We start from the raw sequence: 22,617 nt of genomic DNA on the forward strand, positions 1-22,617 counted from the left end.
CACTGCAGTATTAGCAACATCCACACTGTCTGGGTACCATGTCATAGAATAAACCAAGTTACCCGATCACCTGGTCAAATTAGTCACCTCAAGCATGTATTGCTGGAGACCTTTTTCAACCTGCAGTAGCAACATGAGTTGTATCATCTTTGATAACTGTTCTGCTTAGCTGTCCAACTTGGTATTTTCTTAGAAATGCAAAATATAAAAGTCTACCAAAGAAACTGAATAGCAGAATAACAGAACCTGCCTGATGTGTATATAAAGTTTCATGAAGAAATACGCAATGGTTTATGAATTGTGCTCTGGAAACAAACCCCACCCTCATTTGAACCAACTGTTTGCCATGAAAATGCAAATGAAGTATACACAGTAAAAAAAGTGTTGCACCCCCTATACTTTTTCATGGAGGGGTGTTTTGAAAGGGTGTAAAGATAACCGAATTAATATTATAACCAGGATTTCGTGTATACCAACAAACCAGTGTATTGTCTATACAATGAACTTAAATGGGGTATTCCATGACCTTATGGCATGTAATAATCTCATGCTGAACTTTTACGAAAAATGAACGAACAACGAAGACGCATTAAGTATGGTGACATCTCAATAATTTTTAGTGACCAAATTCATCCAATAGGGTAAGAATGTCATATGGAGATTTGACGAACACAGTAAGTCAATATCGAGAACTTCCACCAAGCACTTGGATCACAGCTTGAAGTCTTCGTCTCATACTCCTCACCAGACGTTGGAATCGCTCCATGGGCAGCTGCTGCCACTCCTCGTGTAATGCTGCTTCCAATTCACGCAAGTTCTGTGGAGGAGGGTCCCGACGATAAATCAGGCGTCCCAAAATGTCCCATACATGTTCCAGAGGATTCAGATCTGGACTCATTGCTGGCCATGGAATCTGCGTCAGAGCATTGTTGTGGATAACCTGGGTCACAGCTCGTGAACGATGTGGTCTGGCATTGTCATCCATGAATATCGGTCTGGTGGCCAGTGGATGATTGTCAAAATGGGGCACCACAACTGGATTCAGCACCTCTTGGATGTAGCGCTCCCCTGTCAAGTTGCCTCGTATGGTCACTAAATCAAGCTTACAATCAAATGCGAAGCATCCCCAGACCATAACAGATCCACCTCCATATGGTACAGTTGGCATGATGTTTCTTGCAGTATAAGCTGTTCCAGGACGCCTCCATACTCTCACTCTGCCATCCACAACATGCAGAAGGAACCTGCTTTCGTCCGACCAGTGGACTCTTCTCCAGGACCTCAAGTTCCAGTTCTGTCTCAGTCTACACCAGGCTAGACGTAGTCGTTTGTGGTTGTCTGTGAGTTTAGGTCGCTTGATAACCCTTCTGGACTTCAACCCTGCAGCTTTAAGACAATTTCTCACGGTCTGGGTACTGAACTGTTGACGAGGAAGCCAAAGACGTTTCAAGGTTGTGCTTGTAGCAAATGGATGACGGCTTACCACCCTCAACAACGCTCTGTCATCTCTAACTGTGGTCTTACGTGGTCTGCCAGAGGGTCTGCGATGCCTTACATCATTAGTTTGTGCGTGTTTTCTGACCAAACGGCTTATTGTTGAGTAGTGATGTCCGGTTCTTCTGCCAATCTCCTTGAACGAAAGACCTGCTCCATGTAGGCCAATAATCTGCCACTTGACTGCTTCTGACAATCGTCTACCCGGCATTGTGGGTTACAATAAACTGGGCTGTCAGAGAACATCTTTTATAGTCGATGTTGAGCTTAAGAAGATACTGCAATCTGCAAATGTCATGCACCATGCAATTCACGTGCTGATTGCTACGTTTTGGTGATCATCTTCCCTCCGAAAACATTACACATTTAACATCAGATCCCCAAGGAATACCTACCATTAAAACCAGAGTCGGGCGTTTTAAATGTTGTGATGTATCAAACGTATTAATGTGGGGGTGCAACACTTTTTTTACTGTGTATATTATAAACATTCCAGCATGGGAAAAGGCACCAATTGTGAGGGTCCATGAGGAAATATTGAATGCTCTTGATACAAAATGTGACAGATGGACCACTGATCTCGTTTCTGTATCTCCAACTGCACTTACTTTGGGTGGAGGAAATTATAAAAACAGCAAATACATTACAAACATCATGTCTTTGCAGTCCACCAAGATAGATGATGTCATCTATTCTGTAAGAACTATTTTATTTAAAATACATTATTAAACATACTTGCTAATTACATAATATTCATAAACTACTACTGGAAATATGTACCTTCATATGTCCTCATTCTTCTCCTCTTCTCTTCTTTTCTTGTCCGAGAAGTAATGTCACACACCTGCTCCCACTGCACATGCTTGTTCGGATAGGCAACCTTGAATTGGGAGTTCTGGGAATCTATTTCGACAATAGTTCCTTCCTTGCGTTTTTTCATCCCTTTTTTGGGCCCACCTCGTTTGACTCTGGTATCTTTTCCATGAACCCTCACCAGAACTTCATCCCCTATCTTGTACACTGATGTGTCCTTGTTTTCGTGGTGTTTTTGAATCATTTCTGATGATTTGGTCAGTGACGCCTGCAGCACATTTTTCCTGAGGTTTGTGATTGCTTCTATTCTCCCATTAATGCCATATTCGTCTCCAGTATCCTAAAGAATAATAAAGTTGTTGCGCAGTTGAACTGAATATTTAAGCGTGGTTTAACTTAAAATGAAAACTAATCTAAACTTTGTATGACTTACCTTTTTTTGAATGAACCCAGGAACTAAACGTGATAACCTATTATAAAACTATGAAGATCTATGAGGAACTAAACGTGATTACCTGTTATTATGTGAAAGAAAGATGAATCAACCTCAAATGAAAGAAACTAATGCTAATTCTAACAGTTACTCCTAAGGGAGTCTTAACACTGTCTAACACTGTCTAACGCCATGTCTAACGCCATCTGTCTAACTCCATCTCTCTAACCATCTAACCAACGAACTCTGGCCAACTTTCTAACCATCTAACTAACCATCTAACGAATGTTCTAACGAAACATTCTAGCGAACTATGACCAACTCTCTCTCTCTCTCTCTCTCTCTCTAACCATCTAACTAACGAATTCTGACCAAGTAACTAACTGATGCGAGCTACCGCCTTATATTTGCTCACAACCCTCACATTTCACGTGCAGTCACAGCCATACGTTGGTGTGTTCAGGCGATGCGATCGTTATGCATCGGGTGCGTTTTGGAGAACAGATTCTTTATTTAACACTAACACGAGTGCACGTGAAGCGCGATCTATAGGCTCCGGGTGCGTTTTGGAGCACACTTTTAATGAACGAACATGTCTTCAGAACAAAAGTATTACATTTACCATGCTTTTATATCCACATATCTAACATAAACGTCAAATAATATCACTTCCACTTCACATGTAGTTTTACCTCATATTCTAAACATATCATTACTTCTAATATCTTGCAATTGAAATAGTTCTATGTACATGTCTCTACTTGTCACATCTCCTGTCATTATTGCACAGGTTTACAGGACCCGATGACAGTTATTATCCCCTGCACCTACAAATTTGTCTTTTTATTTTGTATAAAGTTTTGAAATTTTGACTTAGTCTCTGAACTGAATGGAAGCAGTGGGGTTTACCAGAGCAGAACCCGAAAACTGTTCAAGATATCTTCATGAAACTTTGTACAATATCAGTCTATGGCTATTATAGAGTCTTTTTTCTTTAAAAAACTTCAAAATATGATTTATTTTCTTATTCTAATTAAATGACACACCAGTAGACACTGCAACAAAATCCATAAAAGCATTAATTGTAGATGTATTAGAAATTCACCAGGTTTTGAGGTGTCAGCATGATTACAACTTTTGTACCTTATCTGTACCGTGTACCTTACTCTGGTAACTACATGTACCTATAAAGGGCTGCAACAATACCTGCCTGAAAACAATGCTCTACAAAACCATGCATGATATCTAAATATTCTTAGCTTACTCAAACTTGAAGATGATTATAACCTTTGTTTATCATTAAAGTTTTACTAAGGCAGATGTACAAAGTTTATGGAGATGTTATATTAGCTCTTGTATTCAACCTCTTCTACAAGGAGGTGAGATAAACTGATAATTTACAATGTCACATTTGATTGCACATATCATTGTATTTAAAACTAGACAATGGGCGGGGTATATAGATGAGTTTGTCTCTTGATCTGCGTAATGACATAAATCCTCCATACCTCATCACTCTCTGCAGATAGTTCGCACTGCTCATCTTCTTCAGAGCAAGAGTATGCATCAACTGTATTCCCAGCTCTCAACAAATTCTTGAAGTGTACTGGAGGGCAGCCCAGCATGGCCTTGTATGGTGAACAACCTGTTAACATAGGAATTATGTTTAAATACAAGCCTGTGTTTCTCATGTCTTCTTCAACAATAAATGTCACAACTGCACTGTGGCAATATTGATATTTCCAGAGTTCTATAAATTTGCAGTAGCCTGAAGGGTGCATGCAACTATATTTTGGTCAATACCTGGTCAACTATGAAACTGTTGTACCTTCTGTAATGAGCCATCATCATTTAACTGTGTCATAATGGTTATTTGTTGGTCAGTGCGTAAAATAAATTCAATGTCACACATCCACATTTACCATGCTTACAGTCTGAAAAGTATATGCTTACATTATGTGCTTAAACTTTGTGACATATGCCCACATTAAATTAAAGCTATATATTCAAACTTTACCAAGTGCAGAATGAATGCTTTCATTGTGTATTCTAGCATATGCTGGCAACTTTTCCACCCAGTTGAAGCTTTCTCCATCACCATGTTTGCTGTGATCAAATTCCAGATGGCTTTTCCAATCCCGGTGTGATCGTTCACTCTGAAATAAATTAACATCTAAATAGTAAACAGATTAGGCAGGCACAAAAAGTGTGCACAAGTGTTATACCATGTATATGAAATATATGAAATATATAACAAAAACAGTTTCCATAATCATAAGAAGCCTCTTCTAAAAGCTGGGTGCACTTAATGATTCCATCAATATCATAAGCATGTGTTATGAATCAACATAAAATAGTGATAGTAGCAGGTGTTCACGAAGGTTAGTGTATCCTGCCCCATCGGTGTCATCTGTCACACACATGCAAGTGTGGCTCTGCCCTAAAGATGACATGTTCCAAATAACATCAACATTAATGTTCTTACTATTAAGTATCTACATCTATTACCTCAACGTTTATAGTGCGCATGTTTTGATTGAAATTTGTCACCCACCTTTCCCTGAGATTGGGGATGGTGAGCCCGACTTCGGACAATCTTCGTTCCCATTTCAATGCAGAGTTGGTTGACTGCTCCCTTAAACTCGGAGCCTTGATCGCATTGTAAGATTCTTGGATTTGCCCATCCATACTCAAAGTAGATTTTGTGGAGTTCCAATGCCACCGAACAGGCTCTTTTGTTGGAAAGAGGCCGAAGCCACAAGAATCTTGTGAAAACATCAATAACAGACAAGATGTAAATGAATGTTTCACCATCATTTTCTGCAGGCATTCCAGTTAGTCCCACAAGGTCAACCTGATGTCGCCCCATTGGTGTTCTTGAAATCACCGGTTTTAGTTTGGCAGCATTAACAAATTTAGGATGTAACAGTTGCCTGTCATCTTGCCTGTCTATAAAGTCTTGTATGGCTTCCTGAGAAATGCCAGCATAATACTGGTTTATCAATGTTCTTATTTTCTTTGCTCCAGAACCCCGCAACTCAGTGTAAAATTTGCAGATGACATTATCAAGTTCTGACTTTGATATCACTATTTTCCTGTCCCCATCAATAATCTCCAATCTATATTCTCCTTGGACAGGGTTGTGAATTTCTGTCAAAGATAAATTGAACTTCCGTATTTTCTGGCAGACATGGTAAAACTTGACAGTCTTGCTATCCTTGGGAATGTCACCTCCTTCAAGTTTTAATCTAAGGCAGTCGTAATTCTCCTTTGAAATCACACCAATACTTCTTTTTCTTGAACATTTTACCTGAAATGCATTAAAAGCAAACCTATTACATCATGTTCAACTGTATGTCATACATGATGTCCATAATCATATTTACCAGGCTTTTCTTTCATATTACTAAATTTATTGAATATGTGCATTAGTCATCCTACAAAAACACATTACCAAAGATACAGAAACTCACCCTCATTGGGCAATGTACATGTCACATGTTAGGCTGAGCCAGAGAAGAGAAATAGTACATGATTTGTTCAAAACACATACTGTAATTCCCAATAAGTACTCGAGTGTTCATTGAAATTTTGTGATAACATTCTTCTACATGTCCTCATATTTGGTTGCTGATGCTTACAAAAGAATGATGACTAACAATCTATTTTCCACAATCATATTTCTAGGATTCAAGGAAAATTCAAATAAACAGACACTCAGAACTATTTCTTTCTTATTGATTGTGAATGTGGTACATGGTGCTAGTCTTAAAATAAACTGCATATAGAGTAACTGTTTTCATAATGACTGCCATATCAGCCTTTCAAATCACAAGATTCACTGAAATGTGTTCATATTGTAATATATATGGTAAATAAAGCCAAAGACAATCAGGCAATGTAAACATGTAAACCTTAATTCTATGCATTATTTCAGTTTTTCAGAATACCAGGTTATCCTAAAGATTGTAAAGAAAGAAAGGAAAACCTTCCCATAATCACATCTTGGAAAAGAACTTTTCAAAATGTTTACTACTTGCAGAAATGGCCCCTATTTTAGTGTCAAGTATTCATACTTAAAACACTAGATTACGGTATACAGAACTGTAATGGAATGTCATGCTCACTATAAAAAGTACACATCATAGGCTCATGGTAATGGGAAAATCATAAAAATTAACAAGTTATTTAGCATATGTTGTAGAAGTAGAAGGACCCTCAATATACAAGAACAGATTGTCATGTAGGGAAATGTCTGAGTAGGGAAATGTCTGAGTAGGGAAATGTCTGAGTAGGGAAATGTCAGTGTTGGGAACTGTCTGTGTGGGGAAATGTCCATGTGGTTTGTAGCTAATTACATGCAGAATGTGTTATATAGATCAGTAGCAGACACACAGCCTAACCCCAGGGTGAGCTAATGATTATCTTCTAAGATTCCTCTTTAGTTTGTGTCTTTATTTGGGTATACATACCCACAGTATGGTATAATGGACAGATTGTCACACCATGAAGTTATCACCACATCATACAAAGGCTAAGCAATATTACTTCAGAAAAATAGATGAACATGAGATGTATGAGTACCTGTTCTGTTCTAATGATTATTGAACAAACTAATTATACCATTCTTAACAAACATAACAAGATGTCATCATGACACAATAGTTCAACTATTGCCGAATTTTAAATATTGCTGTGTATGAAGTAGTTACATGAAACAATTAAGTTATCACTTTTCTTCAGACTAAGAAATAAAGGCCTGGTTCCACCATGCACTTTGCATTACTTGTTTTAGTTACATTGCATGTCAGTTCTAATAATATTGAACAAACAAACCGGTGGGAACTGAAGTAAATGATGTACTGACAGTAATCATTACAAGGCCTTACAAAATGGAAAGGAATATATGTTATTCTGGACCTACAAATCCTATCTTACAATAATGACCAAAACATTAGATATCTAATGTAAGTAGAACTTGTAAACATAAGTACCTAATCAAATTAACTTTGATCTAAACAAAGAGTTAAAAAAAGTAACATATACATATCATTGTATGAATTCATAGTGTTGGTACTTACTCTTGCCATTGGTTGGGATGTACTGGACTCTGTCTGTTTCCTCAAATCATCCAACATTCTGACAGGTATTCAGGAATCTCATCTGCAAACAAATGATACTACATGAAACTAGTTTTCCTAAATTGTTGACAATTGTTGAATATGTGTGCTTTGTGTTTTTTGCCCAGACCCAGGGAGAACATTTGTAATGTGATCGCCATTTAACAGTTGCTGGGGTCCCCATCCTGCCATACTGTCTCTGGCAGTACCTCTCTTCAGTGTGGAAATATCAGTATGAAGTATACAAGTCTTATGAATATTGGTTTTTACAATCTGCCAGCTCTCTGTATTAATGAGATCAAAAGCATGCTGTGTATTGAATGAAAGAACACATTGCCCCCATTGCACCATACAAACATAAAGGGGTGGAAATATACAGGTATCTGTGTGAGAAGGAGGTAGAGGACCTTAATTATCAATGGGTAATTTATAATGGGATTGAGGTTAGGACCATATTTAGATGAGCCCCTCCCCCCCCCCCCAACCACACACACACACACATTTTATGTGCATTTATTATGTCCCCAATATATACAGATTGCATTTTCATTGACATTTATAACATATAACAAATGAAATATTTAACCTTTTTATTCAAAATAATACAGAACCATGTCATTTATGTTGTACGTACCCACTCCCCCAAATATACTTGTGATAAATTTTGGTGACCCCCTACATGTTGTCATTAAAACGCCCCTCCCCAACCCCATCCTTTATTTGCTGTGTAATTTCTTCATGATCACCCCCCAATAAATATATAAATTACCAGTCCTTATGATATTCTACAATATTCTGCAATGGCATGCAAGATATAAGTCGTGTTTTTAATTACATTTTTAAATCTAAATATATTTGAACCAAGTCTGTCAGGATTTGACAAAATTGGTAAATAGTGAAAAGGAAGTAACTTTTTCATGTGTCATATTCACAAATGCATTTATAATGGCATTTATTTATTTTTCAAATTTAAAGTTTATTTCTATTTCTACATTTACCCTGTAGTTTTGAATATAAGAATTTAGAGAAACCACACGAAATAAGGCATAATATATTCATGTAAAGATAAAAAGATACTTTCCACAATAATTAACATGAAAAAGTTATTTCATAATTTCTAGTTCTGAGTGAGTAATTAGCATGTAATGTTATGCTTAATGTTAACTGCCTCACAATTAAGTTCTCTACTAGGAAGTCATTCTTGGTGCAGACACTTAGCATACTACTACACAATGTGTTTCACCCAATACTGACAGAACATAATAGCACAGGAAACAGGTATTCCAGGTTGGGTATCAAGCAGGCTATGCTGGTCATGTGACTTTATTTCTGTAACTTTCTTTCCTGTAACATTTCTTCCTACAATCAGGGTAAGATCCAATAATACCTCCACTGACAAATACAGGTTATGATAGGGTGGGGGGTGTACACGAAGTACGAAATCAGACTACCAGTTGTTGGACTTTCATTTTGTGGAAGACTCAGTGGGTTAGATCGCTGACTCTGTGCTTGCGATAAGGTGGCTCACTCTGGGTGTAATACTCTGCAAAAATTTTCACCAGACTACATGCATAAAAGATGTACATGCACAATTAATAAAAAAATCAATCTGTCGGAGAAATTGGGACAAAGAAACATCATACACAAGAGAATTGAACCCCCCTCTATCTAAACCAGTGGATGGATTGTAAAAGAGTAGGGGATCCATTCTAATATGTGGTTGATGTCAGCCTCTGCTACACTGCCAACTTTGATATTAATAGAGCCAAGGTTCAACCACACAGATAAAGCAAATGGAGCATGTCTTTCAGATATAAAGGTTGCTCTATCCTCATATATAGTTTAATAAAGTATAGTTTAACCTGAACCATTATAAGGCACAAGGACAATTGCGTTTAATATCCATTCAGTCTCCAGTAAACACAGAAATAACTAACATTAAAACTTTTAGTTTTAATATTAATTTCCTTCGATTTAATTACATCACATGGAGAACTAAACAAAGACATGTACAATGACTGTCCAGCTTGATGCTGCCCATTTTTTCTGAAATGGGAGAGAGAGTGAATGAAATTTTTCAGTCTAGATGGGGTTTTGCATGGTCAAAGGGATCAGGAGGGGCCTATGCAACAGCCCATGACTGCCTGGGGGGTCCAGGGAGGGGCCACCCCATCACTGTAGACTTAAGACTTTCAGCAGGTTTAAGGGCTCCTACAGCTGCCCTTAGACCTGCTGAAAGTCTTAAGTCTACACAAGCTCTTTAAAAAAAGACAGAGAGAAAAAGAAGGTGGATTTGATTTTTGACCAGTTTCCTAGGGTGCCTTGGGCTGTTTGAAGCTCACCTGGCAAGCTGGAAGAACCTCTGAGGTGTACACTGGCTGTTGTCTTGACGCGTCGAGGAAGCCACCCATTTTTTCTGAAATGGGAGAGAGAGTGAATGAAATTTTTCAGCCAAGATGGGGTTTTGCATGGTCAAAGGGATCAGGAGGGGCCTATGCAACAGCCCATGACTGCCTGGGGGTCCAGGGAGGGGCCACCCCATCATTGTAGACTTAAGACTTTCAGCAGGTTTAAGGGCTCCTATAGCTGCCCTTAAACCTGCTGAAAGTCTTAAGTCTACACAAGCTCTTTAAAAAAAGACAGAGAGAAAAAGAAGGTGGATTTGATTTTTGACCAGTTTCCTAGGGTGCCTTGGGCTGTTTGAAGCTCACCTGGCAAGCTGGAAGAACCTCTGAGGTGTACACTGGCTGTTGTCTTGACGCGTCGAGGAAGCCACCCATTTTTTCTGAAATGGGAGAGAGAGTGAATGAAATTTTTCAGCCAAGATGGGGTTTTGCATGGTCAAAGGGATCAGGAGGGGCCTATGCAACAGCCCATGACTGCCTGGGGGGTCCAGGGAGGGGCCACCCCATCATTGTAGACTTAAGACTTTCAGCAGGTTTAAGGGTTTCCGTTGATACACCAAGGAAGCCACAATTTTTTCTCTGAAATGGGAGAGAGAGTGAATGTCATAATAACAATATAGATGAAAAAATTGCACCTTTACAAAAATAGTAGTCTTGACTGGGACTAAACTTATGTCAAAGCATTTCAAGTTACTTGAGACTTAGAAAGTTCCAGTAAAGACTTCTGCAGTGATTAATACCAACAAATCTGTTTTTATTTCTGATGAAACTGTCAGATCATGATCAATGCGGATATGTCTATTTTTCCTGGGTTTTTTTAATTTCATGTTGTTCATACTTTTCGACAGATCTTCCATCTTGAGTAACATTAAACTGCATGTGCTCATATCTAATTAGATCCAATTAGATGCTCATCTATTATTATCTGGAATAATGGAAAATATCATCACTGATCATGTATTTTATCTAATTTTATTATTTGCCAAATGGTTATTCATAGATGTATATTGAATTTGAAAAATAAATTCCAAACAGATTTTATACAAATAGGGCATCATATCATATATTTTTTGTTTGGAGATTAAAGTTGTGTCACTTTAATACATGGAATTGAATTTCATACTTTTTACTTCATTTTCTGTTCAGAATCTGTTCATATGGTTATTTTTATCCAGAAAGAAGATTGCACATTCCTGAACCTCTGTCTCTCAGACACATTAGAATAAATGGAGAAAGGGAGCCAACTCAAGTCTAGAATGATTTGGCAAGTCCTAATTGCCTGAGCCATGGGCCTGATTAATAAACATTGTTCTAGGCACCATTTGGATTTTATTTTATATATTTATATCACAAGCATGATAACTCTTGTTCTGGGACACCATGTGAATCTACTCCCTGGAATCTTTTCAGGGTTTCGGATATTAAAAATATATAGTTGCATCTTGTAGTTGACCAACTTTTGCCACACGCAGAGATTGCTTTGCTCTTGAATATAACAAGTAGAGAAAGGTATATTGTATAAGTATGGAGCATGATGACAAGAGGTTTTTAATGTGTTGGATCTGCAAGTAATAGCAAAGACATGTCAATGTTTCGATCAGGGCTTATGTGCACCACCGAATGTTTCGGAGTGAGGCGAGTTGGGTTGACTCAGTAATTCTCGGAACTTTCGATCTGTCCGAAGTCGAGCCTCGCAAATATAGTCCAGCACAATATTCAAAGACACATAAACTACATGTTATATACCTGATGTAGAGATTGTGAGGGAAACATCGTATCGCGCAATGACAGCCGAGACAGCGATGCGTTCGTTAGACATCAACAGCTTTGAGGAAGATAGTGTCACGTGCATACACAAGCCACGCCCACTCATGAATATTGTAGACTTAAGACCATTGTAGGTTTAAGGGCACAACATACGTACGAAATAGCTTGAAATTCCGGGTACGTTGTCAATAATCTGACAAAAAGTACTCCTCTCAATATTTGTTATGCAAATTCAGATAATCTGATGATGGGAGACATATCTTAATTCACATGGCCCCCAAACACCATCTGAAAAAGATTGTTCTTAATTTTCGTTGCATTAGTATTTCTTAATCGTTTACTCCTAGAGTTTTTAGTTAATATTGTCTCTATTCCACGTGTAGCCTAGTCAGGGTGAGTGAGAATGTGTGAGTGAGAGTGTGTGTGTGAGTGTGTGTGTGTGAGAGTGTGAGTGTGAGTGTGTGTGTGTGAGAGAGAGAGAGAGTGTGTGTGTGTGTGTGTGTGTGAGTGTGTGTGTGTGTGTGAATGTGAGTGTGTGAATGTGAGTGGGTGTGTGGGTGTGAATGTGAGTGTTTCTTCAACATGGTCATGTAATATATCATATGAAAACTTTTTAACATTGTCTTTTCAATTGATGTACCTTATTCACTGATTTCTGTGGTAATCTTATCCCCCACTAATACAACAAATGATATATCGAAAGATAATTTCTCTAGCAACACCCACCAACCTCCAAAGTCGTATTTACAATGTGAAATAATGTCATCTCAGTGCTGGCATTCGTTTCTGGGTCATTGGGATGGGTTCTATGACATCCTCAGTAGACGACCACCCATACTCCTCTGGTGGTGGAATGTCAGCCTCTCCTTTGTGTGCAGAACACCATGTGATGCACTGGTGCTGACATCTGAGTAGAGGTTTTGTGGTGGGAGTTCCTCTAGGTCTCCAACTCTGTGGAACATGTCAGCTGTAAGTGTATTAATGCTAGTTGCAGTCGATGCTGGATTGTACATGTTGATGACAAATGTTTCTGTCTTTTTCATGTTGAAGGCACCAGTTTCTTCTATTGGTTGCAACAAATATGGTTGTGTGATAAATATGTTCCAGGTCCACAACCTGTGACCGCATGGAATGATGGTAGAGCTGCTACAACACCTGAGAGAATGAGAGATTGATGTACGTCATCAACTTGTATGAATAGAGGGCCCTTTGCGGTACCTGCACCCATCTATATCTGAGCAGAAAACCGATGTTTATGATGATCAACGGTACTAACACATCAGTGTCTCGGTTGTGAATGACAATGTGGTCGTATCCATTGCAGGAGGCAACCATGACATGCATCATTATTCGTGTATCTGCCTCGTCATGTGTTTATAGTAGATTTGGTATTGCTGTAGATTGATCTAAGGAAGATATTACATCATCATGGTATGAATCGAGGTGACAAACTTTTGTCAGAGTTCATTGACAATCAATTGGCGGATAATGCTAAGAGTATTCATGACAAAATATCAGAAAATATGTCCAACAGTACATGTTCCGCACTGTACACCATGCAGGTATCAATAGAAGTCAACTCAAACCAATACCTTTAAGCAAGGAAGAAATCTTTTCAGAAGGTTGCTGAGTGCCACCCACAGTGGAAGAGAAGTAAACGTACCACATCTTCTAACACGAGCTGTCCCAGACCCCACCTTCCCTGGCAACAACAGATGGCCTACTTTGTACAACAAAGCTGCATTATCACATTTGCTTGCAGATTCTCATGCTACCATCAACTGATGACTCAACAAGCATTGTTGTTTCTGGCATGGCTCTTGTACAGGCTATAGGCAAACCAAGCAAATCTAGGACCTTTGGAAATTTGGCTGATGATTTCAATTGAAATGTGCTGAAGTACTTAAGTGAAACTTGTACTTTAGTCGATGATGTCTTTGACAAATATGTTGCAAAGTCAGTAAAATCTGCAACTCGGACAAAAAGAGGTGATCGATCAAAGAAAATTCGAAGAATAATAGATAAATGAGACATCCTTCTGCTGACTTCATTGTCCAGTTTTATTGAAATGAACAAGCAAAATTTGATACAATTCTTGACCACAGAATTGCACACACAGGCACAGCATCTCCATCATAATCATCAAATCATCATTATTGCAGGTGGATTAAGCAGCCCAGATACAGCAGTATCTTCCATAGATTAATCTGAAGCAATGCCAAATCTACTGTCAACACATAAAACGGCTGATACACGAATGGTGATCAATTTCATGGATGGCTCCTGCAATGGATACGACCACAGTGTCATTCACAGTCGAGACACTGATGTGTTAGTGCAGTTGATACATCATAAACATCGGTTTTCTGCTCAGATATGAATGGGTGCATAGCAGTTGATGATGTACATCACCCTCTTATTCTCTCAGATGTTGTAGCAGCTCTACCATCATTCCATGCGGTCACAGGTTGTGGACCTGGAACATATTTATCACACAACCATATTTGTTGCAACCAATAGAAGAAACTGGTGCCTTCAACATGAAAAAGACAGAAACATTTGTCATCAACATGTACAATCCAGCATCGACTGCAACTAGCATTAATACACTTACAGCTGACATGTTCCACAGAGTTGGAGACCTAGAGGAACTCCCACCACAAAACCTCTACTCAGATGTCAGCACCAGTGCATCACATGGTGTTCTGCACACAAAGGAGAGGCTGACATTCCACCACCAGAAGAGTATGGGTGGTCGTCTACTGAGGATGTCATAGAACCCATCCCAATGACCCAGGAATGAATGCCAGCACTGTGTCTAGAATTGCTCACCTGTAAATGCACAACAGGCAGATGCTCCTCATCCAGGTGAAGCTGCGCCAAGAACATCATGGGATGTTCCCTTGGATGCAATTGTGGTATGTCATGCCTAAACAGAAACAACTTACCTACCTCTCCAGATGACACAGACTCTGACGGTGACTAGAGATGACATTATTTCACATTGTAAATACGACTTTGGAGGTTGGTGGGTGTTGCTAGAGAAATTATCTTTCGATATATCATTTGTTGTATTAGTGGGGTATAAGATTACCACAGAAGTTAGTGAATAAGGTACATCATTGAAAAGACAATGTAAAAAAGTTTTCATATGATATATTACATGACCATGTTGAAGAACTAAAGTGCAGTATATCTACAATTTTGAGTGAAAATATGTCCATTTTAATGTAAATCTAAATTTGAGTATGGGTTAAAGTCACGAGAGAAATTTGATTTTAATATTTCCTTTTTTCATTGTTGGTTGTCAATTTACCACAGGAGTCAGTGAATAATGTATATCATTGAAAAGACAATGTAAAAGGCTTTCATAGGATATATTACATGACCATGTTGAAGAACTTTATAAGATCTTGATTTTGAAAACAGGTCAAAATGGCGGCCATCTTGAAATTCAAGATGGCCACCACAAATGCTCACAGAAAAACTTGAAACATCTTTTTTCTTTATGAGTTTACTATTTTGGTGTTTTTAAGCATTGTTGCAATTATCCCACCCATCCACTACAGCAACATCATCTACCACCATATCTCAATAAGCAATTTTCGTCAAAATTGGTTTTTGGGGGGTGGGGTAACATTGTATACAATATCTGAACCCCAATGTAATATACTTTCATTTTGTTTTTTGTATGGGATAGTACAATGGTTAAGGCAGATTTTAATACCCAGTTATAGTGGTTTTATTGTCACAATTCAATGGAATTAGTGTTTACCTACTCACAAGATTTGAAAATGAAGTAAAAAAACATAATTTTTACCAATGTTTCCACTGAGAATTAGAATAACAGTAAAATGAAACAAAATGTGTGCCAAATTCAGAATACCGAACATATAACCTGTAATCAAAGACATAATTTGGATAGTTTAATGACTTAATAAAAATGTTACAGCCATGTTTGTCAAATTATGCATTTTTCCTTCAATTTATGCAATTTTGACGCCCTGAAAATTCCTGCACACACTTGCAAGCTTACTACCCAATGAAAATTGTGTACAGATACCTCATTTATGCAATAGAAAAGGTTTAAGGTATACAGGAAAATGTGGGAACGAAAATCTTGTTTGTCACCCCTGGCCAACTGACTACAAGGCAAAGTACTGTACAGGATCGTTCATATAGATGTTCTGACTGTAGTCTAACCGTTGTCCAAACTTGCCCTAGAGCGAATTCAGTTGCATCTTGGCAATCGTGCGACGTCCTGGATTTTTTTCGATGCGATCCTTGTCCAGCCCAATGCCTTCTTTGTCATAGATTTCCTGGATGTAAGTGTCGTGATCCGTACATCCCTCAGGGTATCCGCTGGCTTCGAGCTTCTCCTTGAAATGCCGATCAATATAAGTGTCAAAGAGTCTCACTTGCTGGGTATCGGAGTCCTGCTGTGCAAAGGTGTCAAAATGCCAAACGTCGTAGATCTGAAGCACCTGGTAGTCATACTTCTTCACGGCTTCCTGGAGTTCTATGGTGGCGTACCCACCCATGACCTCTCTTCGTCCGTGTGCTTGCAGGGGGAGTCTGACCGGGTATCGGCACACGTACGGCACAAAGGACAGAGCAGTTTGCCTCCCGATCTGTAAGGCAGTAGCAGATGGTAGAGTCGTTTCGGGGGTAGGACACAGCATTGGATCAGTCCTTTCAGTTCAAACAACGTGACATCAGGGGGTTGATGGAGAAGGGTCGGGTGTCCCGTGGGAAATGCTCCGGTCTTACAAATGTATGGATAAAGGGAACAAATATCGATGTATTTGATGGTTTCACCTTCTTGGGCTTCATAGCATAATCGCGTGGCATTGGTGCGTCCTCCATAGAAGGCGTCGCGAGGGTTGAGCGGCCCAGGGACGTGGAAACAGTGGGGCCCCTGCAAGAAAGCACGCAGAGCAGAGTCCTCCTGTTGAATTTTTGTAAACTCATGCTCCCACAGGGTGACGATTCGTTTCACCTCAGGGTGTTGACTCAAGAGACTCAGGCGGTAGCGGGTGTCGGTATAACGGGCTCCCAACGACGTGGCCAGGACGGGGTGCGGTTCTCCACGCTCAGTCTTGTGACAGGCCTGGCACCCATGCCAGAAACAGCCCAGGAATTCGTAGATGGTGCCTGTCGCTGGATCGTAGCCATCCACACTGTACCGATGTTGACCCTCTCCACACGTGAACTCTTTTTCACCTCAATTCCTGGCGTGCTGGAGGTGCAGATGGGGGTCCGTTTCCATCATATAATTCAGCCAGTGCATACAGGCTTGGGAATAGTTTCTCTTGGGTTGGTAGCCTTGAGGTGGAAGAATGGCGATAGTACTGGGTTTCAGGTTGTGTTTTCGGAAGGATTTCATGGTGAACGCAGTGGCTGTCATCACTTCTACAAAGGGATCCATGCCAACCGAATTGATGGCGTTCTGTCGGAAGTCAGCGCATCCCCGTCTCAAAATGTCCACATCGCTTTGGCAGTAGGTTAAAAGTTCTCCTTGTAAGTCGAACAAGGCTCCTTCTTGCACTTTTTGGGTATGCCACTGGAGGAAGGCTGTGCGTTCCGCGGGAGACATGCCATCGGTATCGTACATGACGGCCGGTGGATAGGGACCTCTGTAGGTCTGGTTGGATTCGGTATTGAAAAAGTGTGGAAAGTACCCTTTCTTCAGTTCTTTCAGGCCAAAGCTTTTTGGAAAGGCTTTCAGGGGGTAAGGTATGAAATTTAAGCTGTCTTCGAAACACAACCGTCACAGGGTCATCTGCAAAATTTGTTGACCATGTCGAATCTTGGTGGGGAGTTTCACCAGGAGGGGGGACAGACCCTTCAGGATCAAGTGTAAATTATAGGATCGTGCATTGTGGGCCATCACATAAATGCGATCCTCCTTCTCCACTGTCGTGGTAGTGGTGGTGTTCTTGTTCTTTGGCTTCTTTGTCTTTTTTGTCTTGACATCTTCCCCCTCCACCTCTTCCACCTCCTCCTGCTGGGGTGATAAATGTCGTTGACGTTTTGAAGAGTGCTTTCTTGAGGGGTTCCATCCCGTTTTTTTTCCCCAGGTGTGCTGTTGTCCCCTTGCGTGTGCTGCCCTCCAATTCCTCTTGGTTCTTCTTCTTCTTGGGTATTTCAGCCAGCGTGGTCAACCACACACACACATCATGTCGCGTGGTGGGGCCTTGAAACACGATCTCACGGCTGGGACCATACCCTTCCTCTCTCCATGGACAGTGTTTGCACAAGTCCTTGCTCACTTCACTGATGCACCGTCCACATCCTAGCTGCATCATGCACAAATTTAGAATGTGTTCCCCCGTGTCTTGCATACATTCAAAATCATAGAACACGTATTGCACGTTGTCTCGTATGTGATGTTGTTCCTCTTCCCCCTCTTCCTCCTCCTCCCCCTCTTTCTCCTCCTCATTTTCTTCACGGAAGGGCGTCATGTAACAGCGATGGTCTGGGGTCATGGGTTCTCGGCACACCAAGCAGGGATGTTTTCATCTGAGCACTTGTGGTGTACCATTGGGGTCTCCAAGACGTGGACCAGCTGAAAACAGGTCCGACACCTGTGAATTGATTGACAGGCACTGGGTTTTCCCTCTGACGGCGACTGGAAATGTTGGGTGTAACAGTGTTGATTTGGGAACCAACGTTGACATGTCAAGCAAGGGATCCCGTGCTCTTCCTTGGGTCCGCAATAGCTAGAGTGGAGGCAGCGGTATTGCTTGGTGCAGGGATGTTTTTGGGATGGTCGTAGCGTTGGTCGCAGCATTCGCAGTAATGGTTAGACGCATAAAAAGCTGATATTGAAGTGATGACATCGTAGTGCTGATCATGATGGTATAAATGCAGCACGGTGGCGTGGGGTGGAGCCTCATCACACTTGTACAACAGTCTCTGGTCCACCTCTTGACTGTAGACTTTCAGTTCATAATTCAGGGGGGCCAAGGCGCGTCCCACGCCTGCGAGGTCATCCAGGCCCTGACAGGGACCTCCAGGCAGGCAAGGCCTCGAAACATGTCCCGTGCCCGTATGCCTTGAACGTCGACGCGATCCGTTCTCGTCAGTCTCTTTCGCTGGGTTTCCCATTCTTGGGTCAGAGGGTGGGGCTTCTGGGCATAATGCTGTGCCACCACCAGGGCCCGTGCCAAACAGGATTGATCTTCGTTCTTGATCCGTACAATACCCCTTTTGTGTGTTAAAAAGGTTTTGAGTCCAATGACGTTTTTCAGATGGAGGCCTGTCGGGATCTGCGACGTGTACTAAAGTCACAACCATGGTGGCATCGATGTTCAGGGCTTTGTTGGACTGTTGGACTTTTTCCACGGCATGCAAAATATCTAACCCATGGAGATCTTCAAAGCGACGAAAGGGAATCCGTATGGGGGTGTTCAAAGCGGGATGATCGATACCTAGGCCAATAGGATCTCCCTTCTGGCCTGACATCTGCTGATAAAAGTCATCGATCACTCTGTCAAATAATGCCGGCAGTTCCATATGAACGCGGTCCAGTGGTATGGTGTCCAAGTAGTCTGGGTTGAAAGTCAAACGATAGGTGTGGTTAGCAGTTCTTAACCGTCTGGAGCGGGTGGTATCTTTCCTCTCCAAACGATAGGGCGTACTTTGGTTGCTTGTCATGATAGCGGTGCATGGCTGATGAACGTCTGTACTACGAGCTGAACTGAACGTCTGATTTATGGACAACCCTTCCTCCCTTGCTGAGGATGAGATGTCACCACTCAGTAGCACGCCATCACCCTATTATCTACGTTTTGAAAGAAGGCTCTCTTCGTTTGAGACGTGGCCAACGCAAATGAATCAGTGCACTGACTGAACCCCAGAAAGTAGCACCGAAGAAGACGATAAAGAAGACCCAGAAGAAAAAAACAAGCAAACCAGCAGCAGCAGCAGCCTGACATCTGCTGATAAAAGTCATCGATCACTCTGTCAAATAATGCCGGCAGTTCCATGGGAACCCGGTCCAGTGGTATGGTGTCCAAGTAGTCTGGGTTGAAAGTCAAACGATAGGTGTGGTTAGCAGTTCTTAACCGTCTGGAGCGGGTGGTATCTTTCCTCTCCAAACGATAGGGCGTACTTTGGTTGCTCGTCATGATAGCGGTGCGTGGCTGATGAACGTCTGTTCTACGAGATGAACTGAACGTCTGATTTATGGATAACCCTTCCTCAAAACAGGATCGAAATCTGACCAGTCCGAAGCCTGGGTTGTCAACCACTCATAAGACAGCACCGGCCAATCAGAAGACAGCACCCGAGTCGAGTTGTGCTTTCCCTCCCATGGTAAAATCCATTTCCTATGAAAAAGAAACACAAGGGTCGGGTCGTTTTGGAAAACCGAGGTGCGGGCCAGGCACTGGAATGGACCAATCATTGCGCTGCGTTTTGGACCAACCAGGAAGCAGTGATTTTCGATCCGGTTCTTCCCCTATAAAACAAGAGAAAAACCATTCGAGTGGATCAGTGTCACTTGTAAAATTTATTTTAAATATCAAGAATGGCTGAGACAAAGAAAAGTTCTACGACGACACGTGATGGAGATGTGGTGACGGATAGTGCAAATACTTGTGGATGTTGGAGTAAGAGTATGGATGCTGAAGATGAGATGTCACCACTCAGTAGCACGCCATCACCCTATTATCTACGGTTTGAAAGAAGGCTCTCTTCGTTTGAGACGTGGCCAACGCAAATGAATCAGACTGCTGAAGAGATGGCCGATGCAGGCTTTGTCTACACAGGGGGTGCCGATGGCGTGTACTGTTTCCAATGTGGCGTGCGGCTGAGACGATGGGGGTCCCCTGACGATCCTTGGGTGGAACACCACAAGTGGTCCCCGAACTGTGACTACCTCAGACTAACCGGCCTGGTGAAACACAAGAAGAATGTGAATCAGAGGAACACGAATGGCGTAGCACGGCCGGATGCCTAGGAGGACGTTTCCCGTTTCCTGTGTTCCTGTGTTCCTGGTATACCCAGATGATAGCAAGTACCGCTTCGACGATCCTTGTCTTGTCATAAGTTTGGACATGATGATTTTTCTTGGACAGCAGCAGAAAAGTTTTTCTTTCCCAAAACGGCCCTTTTCAGGGCCACCCATCTCACCCAAAAGACAACTTTCATCCTTTGCTTTGCCAACCCAACGCCTATGCGTGACACCACATAAAATATATCTATATATAAATATATAAATATATAAATATATAAATATATAAATAGAGACACGTAGTACACTGCGTGTACATGGAGACACGAGTCAATCATCACGTGTGCATGAAAACACATGTCGCAGTACGTCTGTAGACATACACGGGTGTCAACACCTCGGTGTCATGAAACATAATAATAATAATAATGATGATAATATGGATCAACGTCTGTTTGAGAGACACACACACACACACACATGACACTACGTTTGCATGAAGACACGGATGAAACACGACGTTCACATCGCGACACGCAGTACATCACGTGTGCAAACGTCACGTATGTGTATCGATCTTTCTCTATCCATCTAAATACTACATAAATGGTTGTAGTCACACACACACACACATACACAGGACACCACGTTTTGCCTGGCAACACGAATGATAGTACACCTGTCAACCTACACGAGTGCCCAATCAGAAGCCTGGGTTATCGACCAATCAGAGGCCGCGCTCGGACCATGCTGGGCTCTGATTGGTGGAAAAGGGGTTGTGCTTTCTTTCCCATGGTAAAATTCATTTCCTATGGAAAAGAAACACAGGGGTCGGTCCGTTTTGGAAAACCGATGTGCTGGCCAGGCACCGGAACAAACCAATCGGAGCTGCTGCCTGGGGAACCAACTAGGAAGCAGGGTGTCAGTGGCTCTCCTATAAAACAAGAGAACCACCATTTGAGTGGATCAGTGCCACTTGTAAAAAAGAAAGAAAATTATCAGCAGCAGCAACAACATGTCTGAAAACTGGGATCTGGAACTGATTTCCACATCACCACCATTGCCATCGCTACCTCCATGGCAATGCGGTAGATGCCAAGGGTGCCTACCTGTGTACGCCCTTGGCACAAGGGCACGGGATGGAACTTTCGAATGTGTGTATTGTAAGACCATCCTCAAGGACACCTACGTGCGGAGTTTAACGCACACAAGTAGGTGTCCTGAAAGACGGAAGATGAAAGCCCACCCGTGCCTTTGCAGCACACCCCCTTTGTGGGTGAAGAGTTAGCCTCTCACGGTCAAACGGCCCTTTTCAGGGCCACCCATCTCTCCCGAAAGATCGCTTTCATCCTTTGCTTTGACGACCCTCAAACCTAAACAAAGAACCCACCTCCTCCTCCTCCCTCCCTCCCTTCACCACCTCCTTCCCTTCACCACCACCGCCTTTTCTACGTCTATGTTTAGAACAACAACAACAACAACGGGAGCAACGTCCTCTTGAAGGTACGCACACCACCGGAAACGGAGGCAACGCCATCTTGGATGCGCGCGCAGGTCCCATCATGCCCTGCGCGCATGCGCAGGTCACGTGACCGGAAGTGACGTCATCAGAGGTCACGTGATCCT

At 41.5% G+C, this 22,617-nt stretch overlaps 2 protein-coding genes across 3 annotated transcripts in view; one reads left to right on the forward strand and one right to left on the reverse strand.

The window, feature by feature from the left end:
- LOC124117280 overlaps positions 1–22,617 on the reverse strand; it is a 40,028-nt gene that overhangs the window by 14,389 nt on the left and 3,022 nt on the right. Inside the window, exons 2-7 of one of the 2 annotated variants that reach the window (XM_048380413.1) lie at positions 10,572–10,645; positions 7,822–7,903; positions 5,295–6,050; positions 4,758–4,896; positions 4,249–4,385; positions 2,275–2,647 (exon numbers count right to left, since the gene is read on the reverse strand). In XM_048380413.1, the coding sequence (XP_048236370.1) occupies positions 2,275–2,647; positions 4,249–4,385; positions 4,758–4,896; positions 5,295–6,050; positions 7,822–7,878 (1,462 nt within the window). In that variant the 5' untranslated portion in view covers positions 7,879–7,903; positions 10,572–10,645. Of the gene's footprint in view, positions 1–2,274; positions 2,648–4,248; positions 4,386–4,757; positions 4,897–5,294; positions 6,051–7,821; positions 7,904–10,571; positions 11,014–22,617 lie in introns of those variants that run through there. The other variant, XM_048380412.1, reaches the window with a different exon arrangement.
- LOC124117265 (E3 ubiquitin-protein ligase XIAP-like) lies at positions 20,566–20,997 on the forward strand. The gene has a single exon (XM_046479070.1). It carries the CDS (start codon positions 20,566–20,568, stop codon positions 20,995–20,997), a length of 432 nt encoding a protein of 143 aa, XP_046335026.1.

Source organism: Haliotis rufescens, unplaced genomic scaffold (genome assembly GCF_023055435.1).
Source record: "Haliotis rufescens isolate VD_foot unplaced genomic scaffold, xgHalRufe1.0.p SCAF_30, whole genome shotgun sequence".
In the NCBI taxonomy this organism is placed as follows: domain Eukaryota; kingdom Metazoa; phylum Mollusca; class Gastropoda; order Lepetellida; family Haliotidae; genus Haliotis; species Haliotis rufescens.